Source organism: Dermacentor variabilis, chromosome 1 (assembly GCF_050947875.1).
Source record: "Dermacentor variabilis isolate Ectoservices chromosome 1, ASM5094787v1, whole genome shotgun sequence".
Lineage (NCBI taxonomy): Eukaryota > Metazoa > Arthropoda > Arachnida > Ixodida > Ixodidae > Dermacentor > Dermacentor variabilis.
This window is the reverse complement of record NC_134568.1, coordinates 263,888,483-263,907,779: the sequence shown is the minus strand read 5'-3', so window position 1 is coordinate 263,907,779 and position 19,297 is coordinate 263,888,483. Positions and strand designations below refer to the sequence as shown.

General features: G+C 49.0%; 1 protein-coding gene and 1 long non-coding RNA gene across 6 annotated transcripts in view; one reads left to right on the top strand and one right to left on the bottom strand.

Moving 5' to 3' along the window:
* LOC142563788 (uncharacterized) overlaps window positions 1–19,297 on the bottom strand; it is a 702,312-nt gene that overhangs the window by 54,986 nt on the left and 628,029 nt on the right. For 4 of the 5 annotated variants that reach the window (XM_075674427.1, XM_075674407.1, XM_075674415.1 and 1 more), the window contains one exon: window positions 18,653–18,871. The exons of the other annotated variant lie outside the window; for it this stretch is intronic. In XM_075674427.1, the coding sequence (XP_075530542.1) occupies window positions 18,653–18,871 (219 nt within the window). The remainder of the gene's footprint in view (window positions 1–18,652; window positions 18,872–19,297) is intronic. 5 annotated transcript variants of the gene reach the window in all.
* LOC142573469 (uncharacterized) lies at window positions 12,836–14,561 on the top strand. The gene is made up of 2 exons (XR_012826333.1): window positions 12,836–13,135; window positions 14,289–14,561. It is a non-coding gene; the product is annotated as an uncharacterized LOC142573469 (long non-coding RNA).

Here is a 19,297-nt window from a genome sequence, read left to right as displayed (position 1 = left end):
ACCAATCTTTTGTTATTGCGCTTTTTCTGGCTCGCCAAGCGTCGTATCGTGGTATGAGAGTGGTGCTTTTTGATATTGTAGAAGGGTAACTTACTGATACAGTAGAAATCATTTTTCTCCTTAGTATCCGTTTAATGACAAAACATGACAAAATCAGCGGCTATCGTTCACACTGTGACTGACCGTCTACCGGCTCTGGTACGCGTTGACGCTAGCTGCTGCCATAAGGTCGACCACAAGCATGCTTCTAAGGGTAAATACAAAATTCTCGGCAAAAATCGCACGACTCGCTGCAGCTTACGGTTCCGTGCGGCAAGACTGTGTAATCTACACTATATTTTCATTCATTCACGATTTCAGGCCACGGGTCGGGTTGGTTGTAGGATTTTGACAATTTCGTTATCTTTAGTGCAATAAAACTAGACTGACTGGAGTGGATCCGTTTTTAGCGGCTACGTACATCGCATTTTTAACGATGGAGTTATACGACGAACGTAAATGTCATAAAAGACCAGTGCTTACAAGTGCTTTAAAAACGACAAGCTATGAGATATCGGAATAAGAAGCTCGTAAAAGGGGGCGATAAACGGAAGTACTAAGTCACACAATAACTGCAGATTACTGTTTCAGAACCATATACATTCTATGGCAGAAACACAATTATCAACAGAGAAAATTAAAGCAAAGCATCCCCTTTTAAATTTTGCGCGAAAACCACGTCACCACGACGTCGAAGATTACACGTAATTGTGGCTTACATTTGTCAATTACGAGCAGCAAAAGTACAAAAGAGGTAGCAGGTTTAGCCTTCCTTTTATTTTCTATGCCAAGTAATCTAAAACAATTAACTAGACTCTGCCTGGACTTTCAAAAATTTGACTTTATTCGAAACCACGCCGAGAAATGCGTTTTTACGCCGTTTACGGCATATCCAAAGTTACGTTCACCATACTGCGACAATTATTTGAAATTCTGGCACTGTAATTTACCAAACTAGCTTCACGTATTTAATACTTGTCTGTAATGCCCTTTTACCCAAAGAAAAAAAACAATTGTGCGGAAACCATCATCGATTATTGTCAATGTAAGCGAATAGCCGAACGCTTCAAGACAATTATTCGCTCTCTATTGAAGGAATGGTGTACTTTACCACTTATAGTTGTTGCAGTGAGGCTACTTAGGTAGCCTTTGCTGTCGCACTCCGCAATTCCATAGCGAACACAGATCAGCAAATATACAGCGGTGGTAAAGGCGGACAGCACGTGCGTCTCAGAGCTACGACAGTTCGGCAAGGAACGCGCCCCGCAACGCAACGTGCCCCTCGTGTCGGCGCCATTACAGAGTTTTAGTTTAGGGGACGCAAGCGGTTTGCGTACGCAAGTCTCTTGCGTCCCCTAAACTAAAGCTATTTTTATTCCGACCAGCGACCCCCAACCGCAGCCAACCACAGACCACGAAAACAGGCGAAAGCCAAAGAAAGATATTCGCTTTGAAACAGGCTAATAGTGAGCGATATCATGGAGGGACAGGTGCATAAGCGTATTACGGGCGGCAGGGGTGAGCAGTTAGTCTGGCTTCCACACGAACCCGATGTTGCCCGCTCATACCACGTGTAATGTAAGTACGCACACCAGACAACCGATGCAACAATGCAAGGTCTGCCCGTGTTACGTTTGTTTCTTGTTCAGCCCACGAAGCTGTCTTGTACAGGCCAATTAACAAAAAAAGGACAGAACACAAATTCCGGCATTCACTTCAGTTGACGTCACTACAGATATATATGTGCATATGGGAGGTACTGCAACTACAACGTAGTTTACGCTTCGTTGCCTGAATGTCGGTTGCGAATGAGGTTAATGAGTAACAGGTTTCCTTGAGGAACACTGGCTAGTCAAGTCTATGAGCGAGTTAAGCACCCGTACTACACAACGAGCGAAATGGTCACAAATGGCCTAGTCGCGCAAGGTGTTTGCTCAGTGGCGCGGTTCATCATGCCATTATGGGAGCTACGCATCGCAGCGAAACAGAAGCGGCAGTTTCTTAAAGCTACACGCCCGAAGGTGTTCACCCCATAATACAAGCGTCGAAGGGTAAAGACAATCTCAACCGCACAAAGCGACAGTCCATTCACCTTTCGCCCACAGACGCGTCTGAATGATGGGCTATTCCGGTCTGCCGTTATGACGCAAGCAGCGGCACAGAGCCTGGAGCCATTATCTATATAATTGCAGGCCACACGAACATGCATGGAGTGTCACGGATAGATAGGTGCTTAGTGTTTAAGATAACGTTTAGCTCGAAAGCACAAAGAACAATCTTTTCGGCCGCCCGTGAGTAGGTCAGACGCTAGGAGCCGTTCTTGTTTGCAATTTTAGTGTTGTTTTCCTTGCCATTGTTCGGCGTTTTAGAACAGGAATCCATCACTGCTGGTGGCCACTACATGGCCCTCCATACGATACAATCTCAGTGGTTTCACTGTACAAACTTCACGTCGTCCGAAGAAAGAAGCAAGTGCAAGAGAAGTAAGCGAAAGGGGCCTCGCGGTATAGGTGGGGAAAGCCCGTTTACAGCAGCGCTTTTCAAGGACACTGCCGTGGCCTTGCGGCCGCTAACAATTCAGCGTGAGAAAATTAAACGGTTCTCGTGCCTTTTGCGCTTCATTTGCAACTAGTGCTCAGTACAAAGGAAAAGCAAAACTGCTCTCAAGTCGACAAAATGCCGGCGGCGGAATGTGCTTACTCGGGCATAAGCACACCATTTAGCAGCAGACAATGAAGTGACAAAAGTAGTCGAAAAGCCAGCATCCGCACTCTCAGCCTTACATCAAAACCAAAACCCATTTATCTCAATACGGCGAAGCATTGCCCTTTGCTTTCCGGTCAACCTCGTTGTTATCGTGGTGAACGCGGTTCGCCAAGCGACTCCCGAACGATCTCGCGCGGCGTCGGTAGGTGAAAACGAACGCTGCACACAGCTGAGTCGCTGTATGTGCGACCCGAAAATACAAAAGGATGCACGTAGTCTCCAAACGGTCCGGAAACCAATTGCAAGGCGCTGCGCCATGCTGCGCCGCCGTTTGCACAAGCAGTTGGCGCCGGCAGGGCAAGAAGACAGACGTCCGTGCGCAGCGCGAAAAAAGCAGTAGACAATTTATACACAGAGAACATTCTTTACGAGGGACGTTCCGAAAGTAAGTTTCGTCTTTTTTTTTTCTGAAGATGGTACACCAGGTGAAAGAATCGCCATAGGAATCCGCGCCGGTTGCTGGTTCAATGGTTCAACGACGGAAGGAGCGTCATCGGAGGAATGACGCATTCGCAGAGCGCCGAAGAAGCTAGAGTAGCAGCTGACCGACGTGCCCTAGGTTACAGTGTACTCGGGGTGCACTGCACCGCGGTTATTCGCGCACGAAACACGATGGCAGACAGACCTGTGCTGACAACTTGGTCGCCAATGGAAGTGCGTGCTGTTATCCGGTATTAATGGGCACCTGGGACTAGTGTGTCCACGATCCAAACGACTACAGATCGTGTGTGGTGAAGAAGTCATGTCTCAGGCCTTGCATCGCAGGGCACCAAGTTTTACCAGATTGGTTTTTTCAAACTGATTGCACGCTACGACGAATGTCTGAATGTCGGTGGCGACTATGTGGAAAAAATATTGCAAAGTGTATAGTTTATGATGCCATGGTGTATTTTTTTTTCTAATAAAGTTTTCGTATGAAAATAAATGACAAAACGTACTTTCGGAACGTCCCTCATATAATCGAAAAAAGAAGGAAAAAACGCGCTTACTGCTGCTGTTCTTGCTGAAATTTCACAGCATGATATTTTATGGGCCGAATATTTCAATGTAACACTTTACACTGTTACTTGCCTGGTTTCTCAACTCTCTCTCTCTCTCTCAAGAAAAACACTGCGAATTTGCCTTGGTCTGCGCCTCTAGGGTGCACCTCCGAGCGACTAATAGAAACCAATTTCGAAGGTCATGCTTTGTTGTACTGCAGACGCCATGTTCTAAACATCACTCACTGCGATGGGCGCAGACAAAGGGAAATGCGCAGTTCTTTCTTAACGAAAGGCAAATATATAAAGTATGCTAAGTATTATAATGAACGAGCCAGATCATAAAATTCCATCTTTCTGGAAAATCTTGGCTACTACAAAGCAGCGCTAGTTTTCTTCTTCTTTTTTTTTTTTTTTTTACCAGGTTGCTCCTAGCACGTGTTTGTACAAGAAGCAACTTTTAAAAACGTTGTTCGCGTTACACAGCCCGTACTGTATCACAATATATGTCCCAGAATTGCAATTCTCGATCTGACGTACGCTCCGCCTAAGCAGCAAAATAGTAGGAAAAAAGAGCGCGAGGGCATGTCTGTATAGTGTAACGGCGAACGCATGAAGGCAACGCTACAACGACACCATTCTGAGAAACACAGCTGCGAGGCGCAGTCGACGTGGGTCTGCACGCAACCCACTGTGCAGGACGGATTCCCTCCATGCGGTCGTAACTGTAGAGTCCGTTCTCCTCGTTTTGCATTAGCGTCAGCAACATCGCGTGCGTCATAGAAGCCTATATAGCGAACTGCCAACAGCGGTCTGAAACGTTGCCTGCGATGCTGAAAGTGTACACGCATAATTTTATAGACGCATCTACATAGTGTACATGCACGCATGCGCGCACGTATACCACAGCTTTTGGAAGAGCCAGAGCGTTCCAAGCGTGAGACCACTACGAATACTTTTCAGACGCTGGTTTTACTTTCGCTGGGAACCGCTCCGACTCGCTGAACGGGCGCTATATGTGCCCATCGGCTATACTGAACGAACAGGAACCCTCGCATTCACGCGACCGAAATAACGACCCACAAGTCTCCGGCGGAAACATTCGCGTGTTAAATGCGAAATGCCTTTATTGAGAACTGACAGTGTTACGAGAGAAATTTACGACCTTCTACCTGCATACACATTTTCTCGAGCTCACAAACCAAAGAGAAAAGAAAGTGCCAACAAATTTCCAAACGACACTGTAGCATCTCCACAGCCCTCGACCGGTTAATATAACACCCAAAAAAGACGAACGTTATGGCACGTCTTTACTGACGTTCCGGCCGGAGGCCCGGCCTTCGTCGAAGTGAAAATACACTCCGACGAAGGCCGGTCCTCCGGCCGAAACGTCAGTAAAAAACATAACGATATTGTCAGCCTTTGGTCATGCACCTGAAGTTTTCTCATAAATTTTTCTACGCATAATCTAGTAATTAGTGTTCATAAGCCGGCATGTGATTGGGCTAAAGCCACACCTCTTTCTCAAATCGCTGTTGAAAAGGACACCGAAAACAAAAAGTAAACTGAGCTTAGACAAAGTATACTTGTAAAACGCTAATTTTCGTTAATTTCGCGGTAACAGATTGATTTTTTGACGTAGTAGTACTGCGGAAACCTGCAAGAATTTGCGCAAGATTGATTGTTGAAGAAAAAATGAGGCCCAAAGTTGTTTTCTTATTTTTAACTTCGCAACGATAGCCCCGCGCCTGTACGTCGGTGTGAAGTCACGGATTTCAATGCATCTTCTCGTATTTGCGCCGCGTAATTCGTAATAATTATCGAAGCTTGTCAAGTTCAATCTTTGGTGCTTTTGAAATACAATGTAGTCCATCAATACCAATAAAAAGTTAACTCCGCCAGCGTAGACACCGTCAAAATACACGTCGTCACAGGTAACTGGTGCGGGAAGCTCAAGGCGGGGTCAACAAAGTTCTCTAGAGGGTGTTGGGTCAACACAATACTTTCGCTATTCGCATCTTCTCTGGCCTACCAAGCTTAATTCCCTGGTAAGAGCGGGTTTTTGGTATTGCAGAAGGGTATTTTATCGATACAGCTCGAATCGGTTTTCCCTTCAATGTCCCTTTAACTACTCCTGCATTCATTTCTTTCATTGTGAGGAATTATAAACTAGTGTGAAATCAAATACACCATGAATAAAGCCCTGCGTGCTTTAAGCCACTGGCAACTACACAGCGATTCCTCGGAAGGGAGACACCATCGCAACCGGAAGCATAGGGCGCACCAGGCGCGTGTCTTTTATAAGTTCAACGCCCCCCGCCCAACCGCTTCCTAAACACCGGCGCTGCCGAACTGGTCGGAGAAAGCGCATCTGCGGGATGGGTGCCTATAGACGCGCACAGGAAGAACTGCATTCGGGAAGGGAGTCGACTTCGCCACTCATCGCTCCTTCCAAGGAGGAGGACTCGCGGAATTTTGGTAGCGATTATTTCGCACTCGCACAGCGTGCCTGAAAGGGCGGGCCAGTTTCGTCGCATCGCTGCTAGGACGGCTGGCGCAAAGTCAAGCAAGAAGGCCCAACAGTGAGTGGGCACCGTCTCCAAGTGCAGCGACAGGGACAGCGGCAGCTGCCTTGGTCCTTGCCTGCCAAGTGCTGCGCGACGGGCACGTATATCCGGAACATTACACGAAAATGCGCTACACGTACAGGCGAAACCACAGCGCAGTACGCTCGTAACGATATAACACGCTTGGCTAACCGTGTACTATAATTGCATACGGTTAAAATTTACTTTTTTTTTTTTTGCAAACATCTTAACCGCGCTTTTTAACACCCGCTAACCGGTCGTAAGCTAGCATTATGAAAGGTGTTTTTTTTTTTTTTTTTTACAATATCGTCATAATTCCGGAGCGAAACCGGAACCGACAGCGAGTAGAGTGCAAACACGCGCAGACGCTTGCGAGCACCAAGACGACGGCCAGTTTCGAATGATGGCTCTAGACATGCGCGAAGTAGCGGGCGAGCCAGAAGTGATTCTGCTCACGCGCGCGCCCCCGCAGGAGAAAAGAGCACTCCCGGAGCATGTTTCAGGAGCACTGTGTACACCGTACACGCTTTACGACTGAGACCTCGAATCGATGCACCATCGATACATTACGACATCGGCGGTAGGCGTTGAAGCGCGGAACTTCAGCCGCCCGTGTTGCATGTGTTCCAGGACTGGGCCAAGAGCCCAGAAGACGAGCGCGCATCGCCTCCTTCGGTCGACCGACTTTGCCGCCGGCCCCTGACCTTTCCTCGGCGCCGACGCTCGTGTGGTGCGGAGGTGTAGGCGTCAAGTGCTCGAGAAAGTGGCACGACAACGGTTCAGGCGCTACCGCAGATTGTGCTGCCCCGGAGCGTGCCGCACGCGCGGCCGGAAAAGCAAGCAGGGAAAAATCCTAAAGTCACGCGGAAGTCAAACTTTTATATCGCGTTATAACCCTGCGCAGGTTACGTAAGGCGTAGTAGCGTCAACTTTTATCGCTGCCTACTCGGGCCGCCTCTCGAAATATGCTAGAGTATTTAGCGGCAGATAAAAAAATTACGCGCGATAAACGTTTCAGCTATATAGGTATACGCTCGGCGTGACAATTTGTCAGCTGGCATCAGCGTACGCTATTGGTGCCTTCTAATGGTATGCTCGGAGCGATCCAGCAGCGTTATATGGTCGTATTATAGGCATCAGTCTATAATACGGCCATATGTAAGCTTGCTTATAATGTTGAATTGGCTCGAGTATGTATAAAATGAAACCTTTATCACTGATAGAGCTCGTCCATCCTCGATTACGCGGTTCCAATGCTGGCGTTCACACCTTTAACAGAGTCAAAAAGCATGCAACCACCGCAGGTCGAGGCTATCCAAAAACGTTCTGTCGCTGAAGGTTTCACACACTGCCCAGCTTGCATAGGAAGCTTATCGGGCTCTTCTGGACAGGCCACACGCTTGATAAACAACTTAGCGATTGGGTCAAATGTCACGACACTGCACTTCGCCGTGCACACAGTGAACAAACGATCATTTGTCCGGAACTAATGCGGCCCGACACTCGTTCAAATCTCGCACCGTCATCTGATGCGTCAAGTCATTAGATCGCATAAGATTTCAATAGACGCTTTACCGACACAAATGGCGGACCAAGTTCCTGATAAGGAAGTAATAACAAAAACTGGTATAAGATCTTTGATCGTCGACTACCTCCAATATAGAAAAATGGAATCCAACCGACCGATCGCAGTTCATATATAAGGCGTGAGTAATGCATATGGCGCTGTGATCAGAATTTGCTACTAAGACCGAAAGAAGGCACGAGCGGGGATAAAGGGCCAAAAAAAAAAATAGTTCGCCCAGGAAGAGGGAGATGCCAGATGTTCTTCCCTATCCCTGAGGTCCCTATCTTAGCACGTGTGGAAGTACAGCTGCTTTCTTGATACTTTGCAAGTGATTCTGTGGCAATTGCCTATTGAAAAAGCAGAACTTCATCGCGAAGAAGAGAACACGAGACGCGGGCCGTGTCGTCCTCCGTGCATATTGCGGATGTGTTAAAGCTAGTAGGCCAGACGGTATAAGTATCATTTATGAACACGTAATGTGTTCATAAGAAGAAAAATCTCAAATGTTCCGAAAGCAGAAAACAACGTAAGCGCGCTATACGTAGATACTCGAGCCATTGTGAACAGCTAAACGGCGAGTGTAGCCCTGGTCTTGCTATGAGCCGAATTGCCAAGGCGAGCTTTGAATTAAGTTCAGCTAAGCGCTCGAAGACAGTTTGAGGATTCCTGGCATAACAGGAAATTGCGCTGTAGACGCCGCAGACCGAATCGCAACTTCAGTCCGTGAACAATGCCCGAGTCGGCTGCAAATGAATGGGTTTTAGGCCCAATAAAAATGACCACGCGCCTATTCGCTCTCCGATTAGAGCGGCAGAGTAACGTCGCATGGCGACGCCGACGGCCGAAATGCGCCTGGAGTGTCGATATAATTGCTATGGCAATAATATAGTCGCTTTATTTCCCACGGCTACGCTTTTAGAACAGAAGCGATCTAGTTATGACCGCGAATGCTTATACAGCGCATAGGCTTCAGTAGACTGTCGGTCACGGCTTTATTCTGCAGTCTCAGATTAGTAACCGGCACTACTCTTTGGCTACACCACTTGGCTGAGAGTAGACGCCTAAGACAACATGACGCCAAAAGCAAGTCAAGTCGGCGCGAACCGATGGCGCCCAAGTTCAGCCTGCACCGACCGAAGAGCATATAAACTGTCCTTGCCAAAAGTAAATTCTGCGCACGCATGTCGTACCGGAACAGGATATCTCTATCTTAGTTATCACGGCACAGCCGCCGCTAAGCAGGGGCCAAAAACCTTTCGCGTCAGTTTAACTAGCACCCACGTCATTATCAGATACTGTAAGCGGAAACATCTTATTTTGGTCGTTGTTGAAGCTTAGCCGGAAAGCAGAATACAAAAAATAGAATAAGCAGACATAATACTAGCTAAAACTATACAGGATGCGGAATGGAGAAATACAGGAAACTGCAGCCAACAAAAATGGGCAAATATGCGAGGGGAACGGTCTCCAATGAAAGGAAAGCACATTTTCTCTTAAAAGCAGGATGAAGTTGTTAGCCTGGCTTAGCCTCACTTTTCTGCCTTCAGTAAGACGGTAGTGGGGCGCTCGCAACACAAAGGCTACAGAAAGAATGGAAAGCGAACACAACCACAGCGGTAAAATCTAGCAAGCTACCGCATTTTCGGCTTCGCCCAAGTTGAAGCACGGGTCACGACGCATTCCACGCGGTCTTATGATTGTTATCAACGACCCTTCGGAATGCGCTCGTTCGGCGAACACCCTCCCCGGGACGATGTAAATAAAAACGTAAGAGCACCGAACATCGCCTGGAAAGAATTTAGCATGTGAGCTCAGCTGCAGGAAAGCGCTCGCAGCAGCCGCGGTGGGAAAACGGCGCTAATCCTGACCGATTCCTCGAAACGTGACTCGATGCCGGCAACCGTGCAGGTGTAAAGAAAGCCAAGCCGTAGCAGCAGCGGTGAGCGAGGGACCGCCCCGAAGGAGATGCGTTCGGTTAAACGGTCGAAAAAATAAAAAAATAGAGAGGGCCGGACGGAGCGCGAAACAAGGGAGCCTATAGCTGACCCCCACCGGACACATGAGAGGACAGACAGGGGTGCGCGACACAATGGGTACATTTTTCCCTTTCAGGCACCGGCTAGTCGGCCACCCAGAGGGACCAACGAGCGTCCCCTTGTTCTGCTTACAAGCGCGCGAAGGAAACGCCACAGCAAAGCAAACAGCCGATGGGTTTTCGCCGACCGTTACCCAACGAGCGTGAGCACTTGAGCTGGGCCGAGTCGACAGTTATGCACCTCCTTCAGTAACGAAGCTGGAAGGATTTGGGTTACCCAAAACAGCTCTGAGGATTCTTGGAAAAGTTTGCAAGCGTGGTGGCAGCACAGAAACCATGTTCACGTACCCTTAAGAAGAACACACACACACACAAAAAGAAAGCCAGCATATCGCTTCCTGAAAACGCCTCTCTGGTACCATAGTCACCTTCCACGGTACGCCAAGACGCGTTTAGGGGACGCATCGCTGGACCGGTGATCCGAGATCGATAGAGTTACCGCATATGCTCCCAGGAAGCGTATACAGTTTACTCTAGCGCCAGTGGAACATGCGGAAGGAAGAATTTTCGGGACAAACGAAGCGTGTGTAAATTTAGACTCCGACTCGGATCTTGTAAGAAAAATTAACTCGTCAACAAATGGCTATCTCGACGGGGACGCGCTGCGAAAAGCGATCCGCACTGATCCGCCGCCACAGGCTCTCGGTGCACTGTTCTGCTGCAACTAGGATCCTGAGGCAACGCCGGCAGGGTCACTACACATGCTTGTCACCAAATGATCCCCGTGGCGATCAATCAACAAGGAGGCACACATTACGTGAGCGGCAGCACGGTACACAGCGAGCCGGCCCGGGAGAGCAACTCACGGCGACGGGCAGGCAGGCAACACCGAACTTGCGGACCATCTTGGTGGGGCCCCGAGGCAGAAAGGCGGGATACTTGAAGTTGCACATGGACAGGGCGACCATGCCGAACATCCGGAAGCCCTGCACGCCATGCCGGAGCACAGAGGCGACGCGGACCAGCTGACCACTTTCGCTGCCGGTGAGCGCAACGGGCGCACGGGGATGATGGTCGGTTTCCTTCATTGTGAAGGGGCGCACCGCGCACCAGCGGGGTCGCCAGCTTGCAGCGCTTGCACGGACAGCCTCCTTATCAAAAAGACTTCGTGGAGTGAGCCACGCACAGCCAGTGGACGCCTCCGCGCTGGGAAAGAGCGTCTGGTGCAAGGACGAACGGCTTCGGCGAGAAAACGCACACACCTATAAAACGATAAACTGCGGAGGAAGGACCGTCGTAAAAGCGATAAAGCGTGGGCGAGCGGTCGGGGCCGAGATAATGGAGTAACTAGGACCACTCGCGTAACCTTGTCCTCGTTGGGCAGGGCAGGAACGTTCACGCTGGACAGCGGAGCGCGCACTACAGCTGCCTCGGAGCGCGTGTCAAGTTCACAGCCAGCTGCCAGCGACCGCGCGACGATGCCTGCTGTGCGCTCAGCTGGATTCGCGTGGCGCCCGACGAAAGAGACTCCCCTGTCGCCTCGTCGCCCACGAGATGGATCCACAAGTCATCACGCGCCGTCCGCCTAAGGCCTCGTCAGACACTAAGTGCCATCTTTCGCATGTGTGGCCAACTGCCAAGAGTCTGGTCGCGGGGGCAGAGCCCCGCGGACGACAAGCCAGAGGGAGGGAGGGGAAAGAAGTGGGGCGCACTCCTACCGGAAAGAACGGGCTGGCGCCGAGAAAACTGGGTTGCCGCTCCGTGCATCGCCGCCGCAGACGTCGCCAAGGTTTCTCCAGCCAACTATTTAGGGACGCCTCCAATATGTTAGTCAGTGAGACAACGGCGCCGAGTCGCGGCCACCAGACGACCCGCCCCGTGCCAAAACACACACTCGCGCGCCAAGCGTCGCTCGCGCGCACGAGCCACCACCGGATTCGGGCCGCGAAGCCGACTCGGCATGTATGTGCTGGAGACATCTATTTATAATGCGGCTTCGACATCTCGGGATGGCGACAGGCTTCAAGCGCCACAACTACACCGCGTTCCAGGCAGATGCGAACTGTGTGTACGATCATACGAGCTTCGACTTTTCTGGAAGGTATGCAATACGGGCCGGCGAATCACGTATTTTCTGATACCCGCGATATTTGACTGATGAGCATTCACACTGCAGCCTCGGGACACAGTGAATTCATGAGTACGCTGCCACCTAAGTGCACAAATTGAAGAAACTACTCAAATTTGCATTTCAAGCGCTGGAGCTGAATTATCCACTGGCTTGTTCCGCTTGGTCATATTTACATCGCGCTCGCAGCCGCAGTGGGCCAGAAAAAAATAACCACAATGGCGGTAGGCGACAGATATCGCTCAGATAAAACGATGAAATATAGTATGCACCAAGTAAAAAATATAAACAAATAAAACGCTTGGATTGGGCACACCCCCAAGCACGAAAACATAAGCACGGTGTTTAGAATCCTCGAGCACCGATCCATGCCGCCAGCAACACCCACAACGTTCAAACTTCTCGCCCCTAAAAAACATATCTTGGAAAGCCAACCGCTTTACAGTTACAGCGTAACTGCTACGATAAGAAATATATGATACACGACAAGCTGAGCCGGCATGCTATAGCGCTTTGACGTGGGCAAGATGACGGTATATAGTTGCGCACAACGCGCCCTCTCCGCCGAAGCCACATGAGCAGCCCAATGTGTGTACACAAACAAAGGGGTCCACCACATCGGGCCCGACGCGCGCTGGCAGAGAAGCCGCATGTGCGCCGGCGGGCTCGGCGCCCTGCCCTATCTTTAGGTCGCGACGCGCACCCTCCTCACCCAAGGACGGGCGGGGACGACGCGCCTCGCGGGTATGGTTTTCAAACTCTCCACGCCAGCCGGCCGGAAGTGAGCTGGGCCAAGTTGAAGGCCGTCACACGGGGTTCCGCACTAGGGTCACGCTGTCCCGGTCCAGACTCCAGCCATATGCAGCCCCGGCTGCAGGCTCTCAAAGCCAGGAATGACCGCAGTACGGACAGCAGCTTCGCACGCCAGACTCGCGGCATGCAGCACGGCAGCGAACTCAAGCTGACAAGCAATTAGAGGAAATTCTCAGGATGCACGAACCACAGTCTACAAGCGCCCATTTCCTGTTAACCGTACGTATATGTTAGGCTACAGCATACGAATCCGCACGTCTCTTGTCGAAACTGACCCCTGGAGGCAAGGGAGCCGCGGAAATTAAAGCTACAAACATTGTTTCAACACAGCGCCCTGGTTTAATCGTCAGAATTTGCATATTTATCATCCAGTGGATGCCACTAACGTAATTAGGGCAGAGCCTGGATGAAGCAGGCATCCAAGATGCCATCCATCCAATCATTCCAATTCCGCGCCGCCATTCATTTCTATGTTACTGACGTTGTACAGTATACAGTGGATCGACGCAAGGCTTGAAAAGTTGAAATGGAAACTTAACGTGGTGCATATCTATATTTCTTTACTTGTTTAAGTGGAAGAAAGGGGCAGAGACGCGCGCCCACATTTTTGAGGCCAGGTAAGATGCTTGATCCCAAAAATACTCATCCCTCACCCTTAGATAGTTACCAATGAGCTGCACTTGTATAATGAATCCCCCCCCCTTTCTTTTTCTTTACAGCGAAGCTGTATACCTCTACCGTCCTAGGAAATTTTCGTGTTTATTATTAAATTATTATTAAATTATGGGGTTTTACGTGCCAAAACCACTTTCTGATAATGAGGCACGCCGTAGTGGAGGTCTCCGGAAATTTCGACCACCTGGGGTTCTTTAACGTGCACCTAAATCTAAGCAAACGGGTGTTCTCGCATTTCGCCCCCATCGAAATGCGGCCGCCGTGGCCGGGATTCGATCCCGCGACCTCGTGCTCAGCAAAATTTTCGTGTCGTTGGCGTGGTAAGCAAAAAACTTCCCATATGTGGGCCTATCCCGGAAATAGTGCAATGCCGGGCCGACCCGCAGCGGAAGTGCAGTTCGCCATTAAGAGGCCCACATACACAGCTTCGCTGGTCGTCATTCTTCACAGAGTGGAAGGGCACTGAGTTTTTCTGCACGCTTAGACATGTAAACAACCCATTTACAAGAGGCTATCTTTAAACTTTAATTTACGGCCCTGCTTACTGCGACAAGCATTCAAGCGCCATTGCATGCGTCATGGCCACATTTCACTTTTATCACAACATAGCCTGCTCTTTTATTAAAATGTCAATACATAGTTGACGTGGGGTTTTAAACACTTGAAGATATGCTCTCCGGTTCTTCCTTCCCCCCAGAACCCCCATATGCCGAGTATACAAGGAAGAGGGCACTCAAGAAGTTGAACGCAACCCAGCAGTCATCTGCGCGGAGTGTCCTCGGTGGCGGTCATTGGAATGAAAGCCAAGAAGTCTCCTTAGAACTAAGACGCACAACGAGCTCATTAAACTCGTCACCAGCAACAGTCCAACAACTGCAGACATCCTAATGAAGCCATACTTGCACGCACCTCATAGGCAGAAGTGGCACAGAGACCTTGACCGATGTTTCCATGAAAAAAAAAAGGAAAAGCAGACACACAGAAGTGTACGTTTGTGGCGCACTGATGGCCTCTGTTACAAAAAGTGGAACACTGTGGTATACGATGATATCCGTGTGACACAACACGACAGCCGCAGGCGGCAAGAAAACTTCACTAGAGTTTACAAAACGTGACGCACTTATACGCTTCAAGTTTCTCACGCTGGACGTAGTAAGATGGCGCTCATGTTCTACCAAGGATTCGGAGACGAAATTACGAGTAACGTAATACATTGATAACATACTAAAATGCAAATACCAGGCCGCGCGGCTTTCAGTACTGTCAGAGAAGCGTAATGAGTCAACTGATTGATGGGGTTTAATTCGTGTAACTGCCCTAAGCAACACAGTGGCTACGAGAAAACGCGGTTATGGAAGCCTACGGAATTCATTCTGACCGCATGAAGTTTTTGCATTCTGTGCTCTTTTAAACGGGGCCAGGAATCGAACGCGCGATAGCGTATTCAGGAGCAGAACGCCGCAGCCACCGAGCAACCGCATACGGGTGCCTGATGAGCCACGGAAGCAGAACTAAGACTACATCTCTCAACTTTATGCCACGAGCCCAAATTCGCAGAAATTAAACATTTTATTGGAGATTATGTGCAAACTACAGACGCTCATCTTCACAGCAGTCGCGTTCTGCTGACCACGACTAAGTGGTATATGTTACAAAATCTCAGCTCCTTATCGCTAAACTATTCGGTTAATGTTTCGTGAGCCATCGAAAGCACGGAACTAACACAATATGGCAGAGGAAATACAGACGTTTTGCGCGCGTCGCCTACGCCTCTCGATATCGAAACCTTGCCGTTAACATCCGGAATGGGAGAGAGCTTTACACCGCCTATAGGCATAAAGTTTCCTACTAAAATTACTAGCGGTAACTCTGGCGTTCCGATCGTCCAGCTTCCTTGGGAATGATCGTTAGTACATGGATTCGTCTGATCTTCCGTGTTTGTGGCTTCAGACGTCTTTGTGGCTTTATTTCGTTTATCTACCTTTACTGGCCTAAATAAGCATGTGAACGCCCGTCTCCTCTCTAGGATGGTCGTGGTTGCGCATGGCTGTCCGCGATGTTGAGCGTATACGCTTCCTACGAGCCGTACCTTGGAGTTACATAATCTGCGGCAGGTGCAAAGTATAAGGACGAGCCAAGATAGCTGGTTGATTCACGTGCGCTGTGTTCCCTCGCGCCCAGTGTTGGAAGTGGCGTAATCTCAACTTTACGAGATGCGGTGAAGCAAGCGGTAGCAAGGAGCATTCGCTTCCCGCTGCCGGCGCTCTTCATCCCGCCAGCGTTATGACAGCGAGTGTTTGTGGTCAACGAGCGAGATGTGTTCATGTTCCTGGGCGCGTGTGACATCATGTTTGTTCATTTAAGTATTAAGTCAATGTTCATTGCAATTGATCACATTATGCAATGTGATATTGCAATTTATTTGCAAAGTCACAAAAATGTTTGAAGCCAGAGGACAAAGTTTAGGCAAATCTATGTATTAACCATCATTTCCACGCTCGCTGAAATACCGTGTTTGCAGCTCCCATAGACGCTAGCGCCAAAGTTCCTTCTAGTAATTCTTTGTTGGAAACTCCATGCAGTAGAAAACTCCATGCGCCTACATATTTCGCTGAATGCATAGCTGCATGTCGTATATGGACAACTCGGCGATATGAGACAGCTGTAGTACTGCATACGTCGCGCACGCAATGGCACTGCGTGCGCGTGACTGCGAGAGCTACCTTATGCACAGTGTGCATGCGCAGAACGCAACAAGAACGGAACATCATGCCTGCAGGCCAGTGTACGCACGTATCCGATTCTTGCACGCCTACGTATAGGGGGCATCATGGGTCCTCATAAAACGGTTTCATCGTTATCTTCCAGGTGACGCAACAGGTTTACGCACGTGGCCACTACCGTGTATCCCTCTAGCGCGCAACGAGCCGTCGCGTTCCGTGAAGGACTTGTGTGCAACCTAAACGGCGTCGTGAATGCAGTATACGACAACTCTCTATTTATACACGGAAACGTGACAGTGATAGATGCGGCGCCAGTCGTCGACAACAATTGCTCACAATCAAGCACGTGGAGACATCATGGATGAGGTCACTCTCTCTGATAACGTGCCATTATTTCTTGCACTAAGATTTTATCACTCAGTTGTGACACAACCAATTCGGCTATCAAGAAATAAGGAAAAGGCACGGAAGCAGCGCGTATAAATTCCAGTGACATTTCGAGGGCCAGCGATCGGTGTCACTTCCCAGGTGGGTTAGTTTCGAATGCTATATATAGTCTGTACCGCGATAGAGTCGCTGCATGCACACGCTTGCGCATGCATAGTGTCATCCAGCGTCCTTGGTGCCCATCGTGAGAGCACAATATCAAGCCATTAAGGATCTTACAACAAGGTGTCTAGATTCTACACGACATCAAAGTCCCGGGCACTTTTGACGAATAACGACGCAAGCGCAATACACATTTTTTCATGCATGATGGCCGCGTTAGGAGCGCCGTGCGTTTTAGAGTGATACACGATCATTTTCGAATTCGGATACCACAAGTAGGCTTTTCTCGCCTAAATTCAGACACCTCAGTACTGATACATAATCCTCAAATTAATTACACAAAGTTTAATTACCCCTGTAGACGGGGATCTGTTGACCGTTCACTGACGCATGGCGGAGCGAACAGGCAAATGCGATGAAATTTTGTGTGCACCGCCACCAACAGCGTCTCTATATAGATAAATATTTCTTCGTGCGAGTTTAAGATGTTTGGTCCGCTTCTTTCAATAAGGAAGATAAATTCGCCCTCACGTTTTCATGGTACCTTCACACATGCTTCCTATATACAGTCTGTAAACGGCCAGTAATTGCGCAAGCGGGCTTTCCCCCACAATGCCCCTTATTGTGGTGAAGCCAGCTTTAACAAATCCTTAGGCTACACATTTGTGGATACTGTCATAACTGCTTCGGTACTCGCGCACGCGTAGGCTATCCTATATGTAAAATCAAATCACGGGGTTTCCCAGTTTCGAAGCAGTATCTTATCATTATATGTTTATTACGTTGCGTATAGACAATGTGACAACAATGACACCAAAACGAGATAAAAATTGGGCCTTCTACGACGTCACTCACAGGATTGAAATTTATTTTATAAGGCAGCGTTCTTTTGTACTACTGCAGCCTACGCAACCTACTGTGAACAAAAATGTTATGCTCTTTTATGTCCTCGTGACGCCAATAAAAAGCGTGCAATTTCATTGCTGACAAATAGGTGCCCTTCCATTTTGCCGTGAGAAAGAAAATTATAGCGTGAACAAACGTAACATAAAGAGGAAACGATGAACGTCACGCGATGTCAAATCCTTACTCGCTTTCCCACGTCTATTTTTTCATCATACAACGCTACAAACTGTTGCGCAGATGACCCATTTTCACACCTTCAACCAACTTTCAACGCAATTCAATAAGTGAACATAACCAATCCCTTCCATTTATTTTCTGAGCGCTTTCACCACCAATCTAAGCTAAACACACGGAATCACAATAAATCGCCGATAAAAATAAATATGGGGTTTTACGCGCCAAAACCACGATCTGATTATGAGGCACGCCGTATTGGGGGTATCCGGAAATTCGGACCACCTGGAGTTCTCTAACGTGCGCCTAAATCTAAGTACACGGGTGTTTTCGCATTTCGCCCCCATCGAAATGCGGCCGCCGTGGCCGGGATACGATCCCGCAACCTCGTGCTTATGAATCGCCGACAAGAGACGTCTATAGGAAAGACAAAAGAAAAAGCGCCGGGTGCTACTAAACAGGGCTTATAACACTATCGCCAGTCGCAAATCTCAGTGCTCTTATTAGTCCTCGCCAGCAACGTCTCTGAGGAAAGCAAGTTTAATAACTCGGCGATTTGAGTGACTGTGATGCGAGAGCGTTTTGAAAGCTTGAATGACCAAAGTCGTCGCAGAGATTGGACTCATGAAAGCTGCGCGGCAACGTCAAACAACAATGGCATCAGGGCGTCAGCTGCGGTCGCGACTGACAACCACAGAGCGGTACGTACGGAGGCCGTCGAGTCTTCATCGATCTGCTCGCTGTCTTCCGCATCGCCGCTGGACTCGACTGCGGTGCTACACGGTGTTAATTGAGTGGCAGCAGGCACGCAGCAGACATCAGCCTCGGCACTGTCTTGCGGCGACTCCTCTTGCCTATTAGAGCAGCCCAGAACATCGCAGCACCGAGATACTCCCCTCCTCTTGAGCGCCGCTACAACCGGTGTCGGCTGCACCGCACAGCGCGGCAATACTATGTATTAGCCCGAATCATACAACTAGAAGCACAAGACCGAAAACGCAGCTACTCCTGGAGCCGACGTGATTAAAGTGGTGTTAATGTGCTAGTGGCGACTACTTTCACGTTGTTTGTTTGTGAAGACGTTTCGGCAGACAGCTGAAAGTGAAAGCCGCAATGCATGCACTACCCAAAGTGGCATCGCTTGAATGCACTCGTTTCTGCAGTTAACCGGAAATTGGCAAAGGGCTCAAAACATTTTGCCGCAGGTCTAGTAGTACAAGGCGCCGATGACAACAGTCTTATACTTCATTATTTCTTCGCTCCCTAAGTGTTAGTCAAGTCCGACTTGGATTTGAAAAGTGGTTACGAGGGCACGAAGTGACGTTTAATTTGGAGTTTTTCACGTGGGGACATA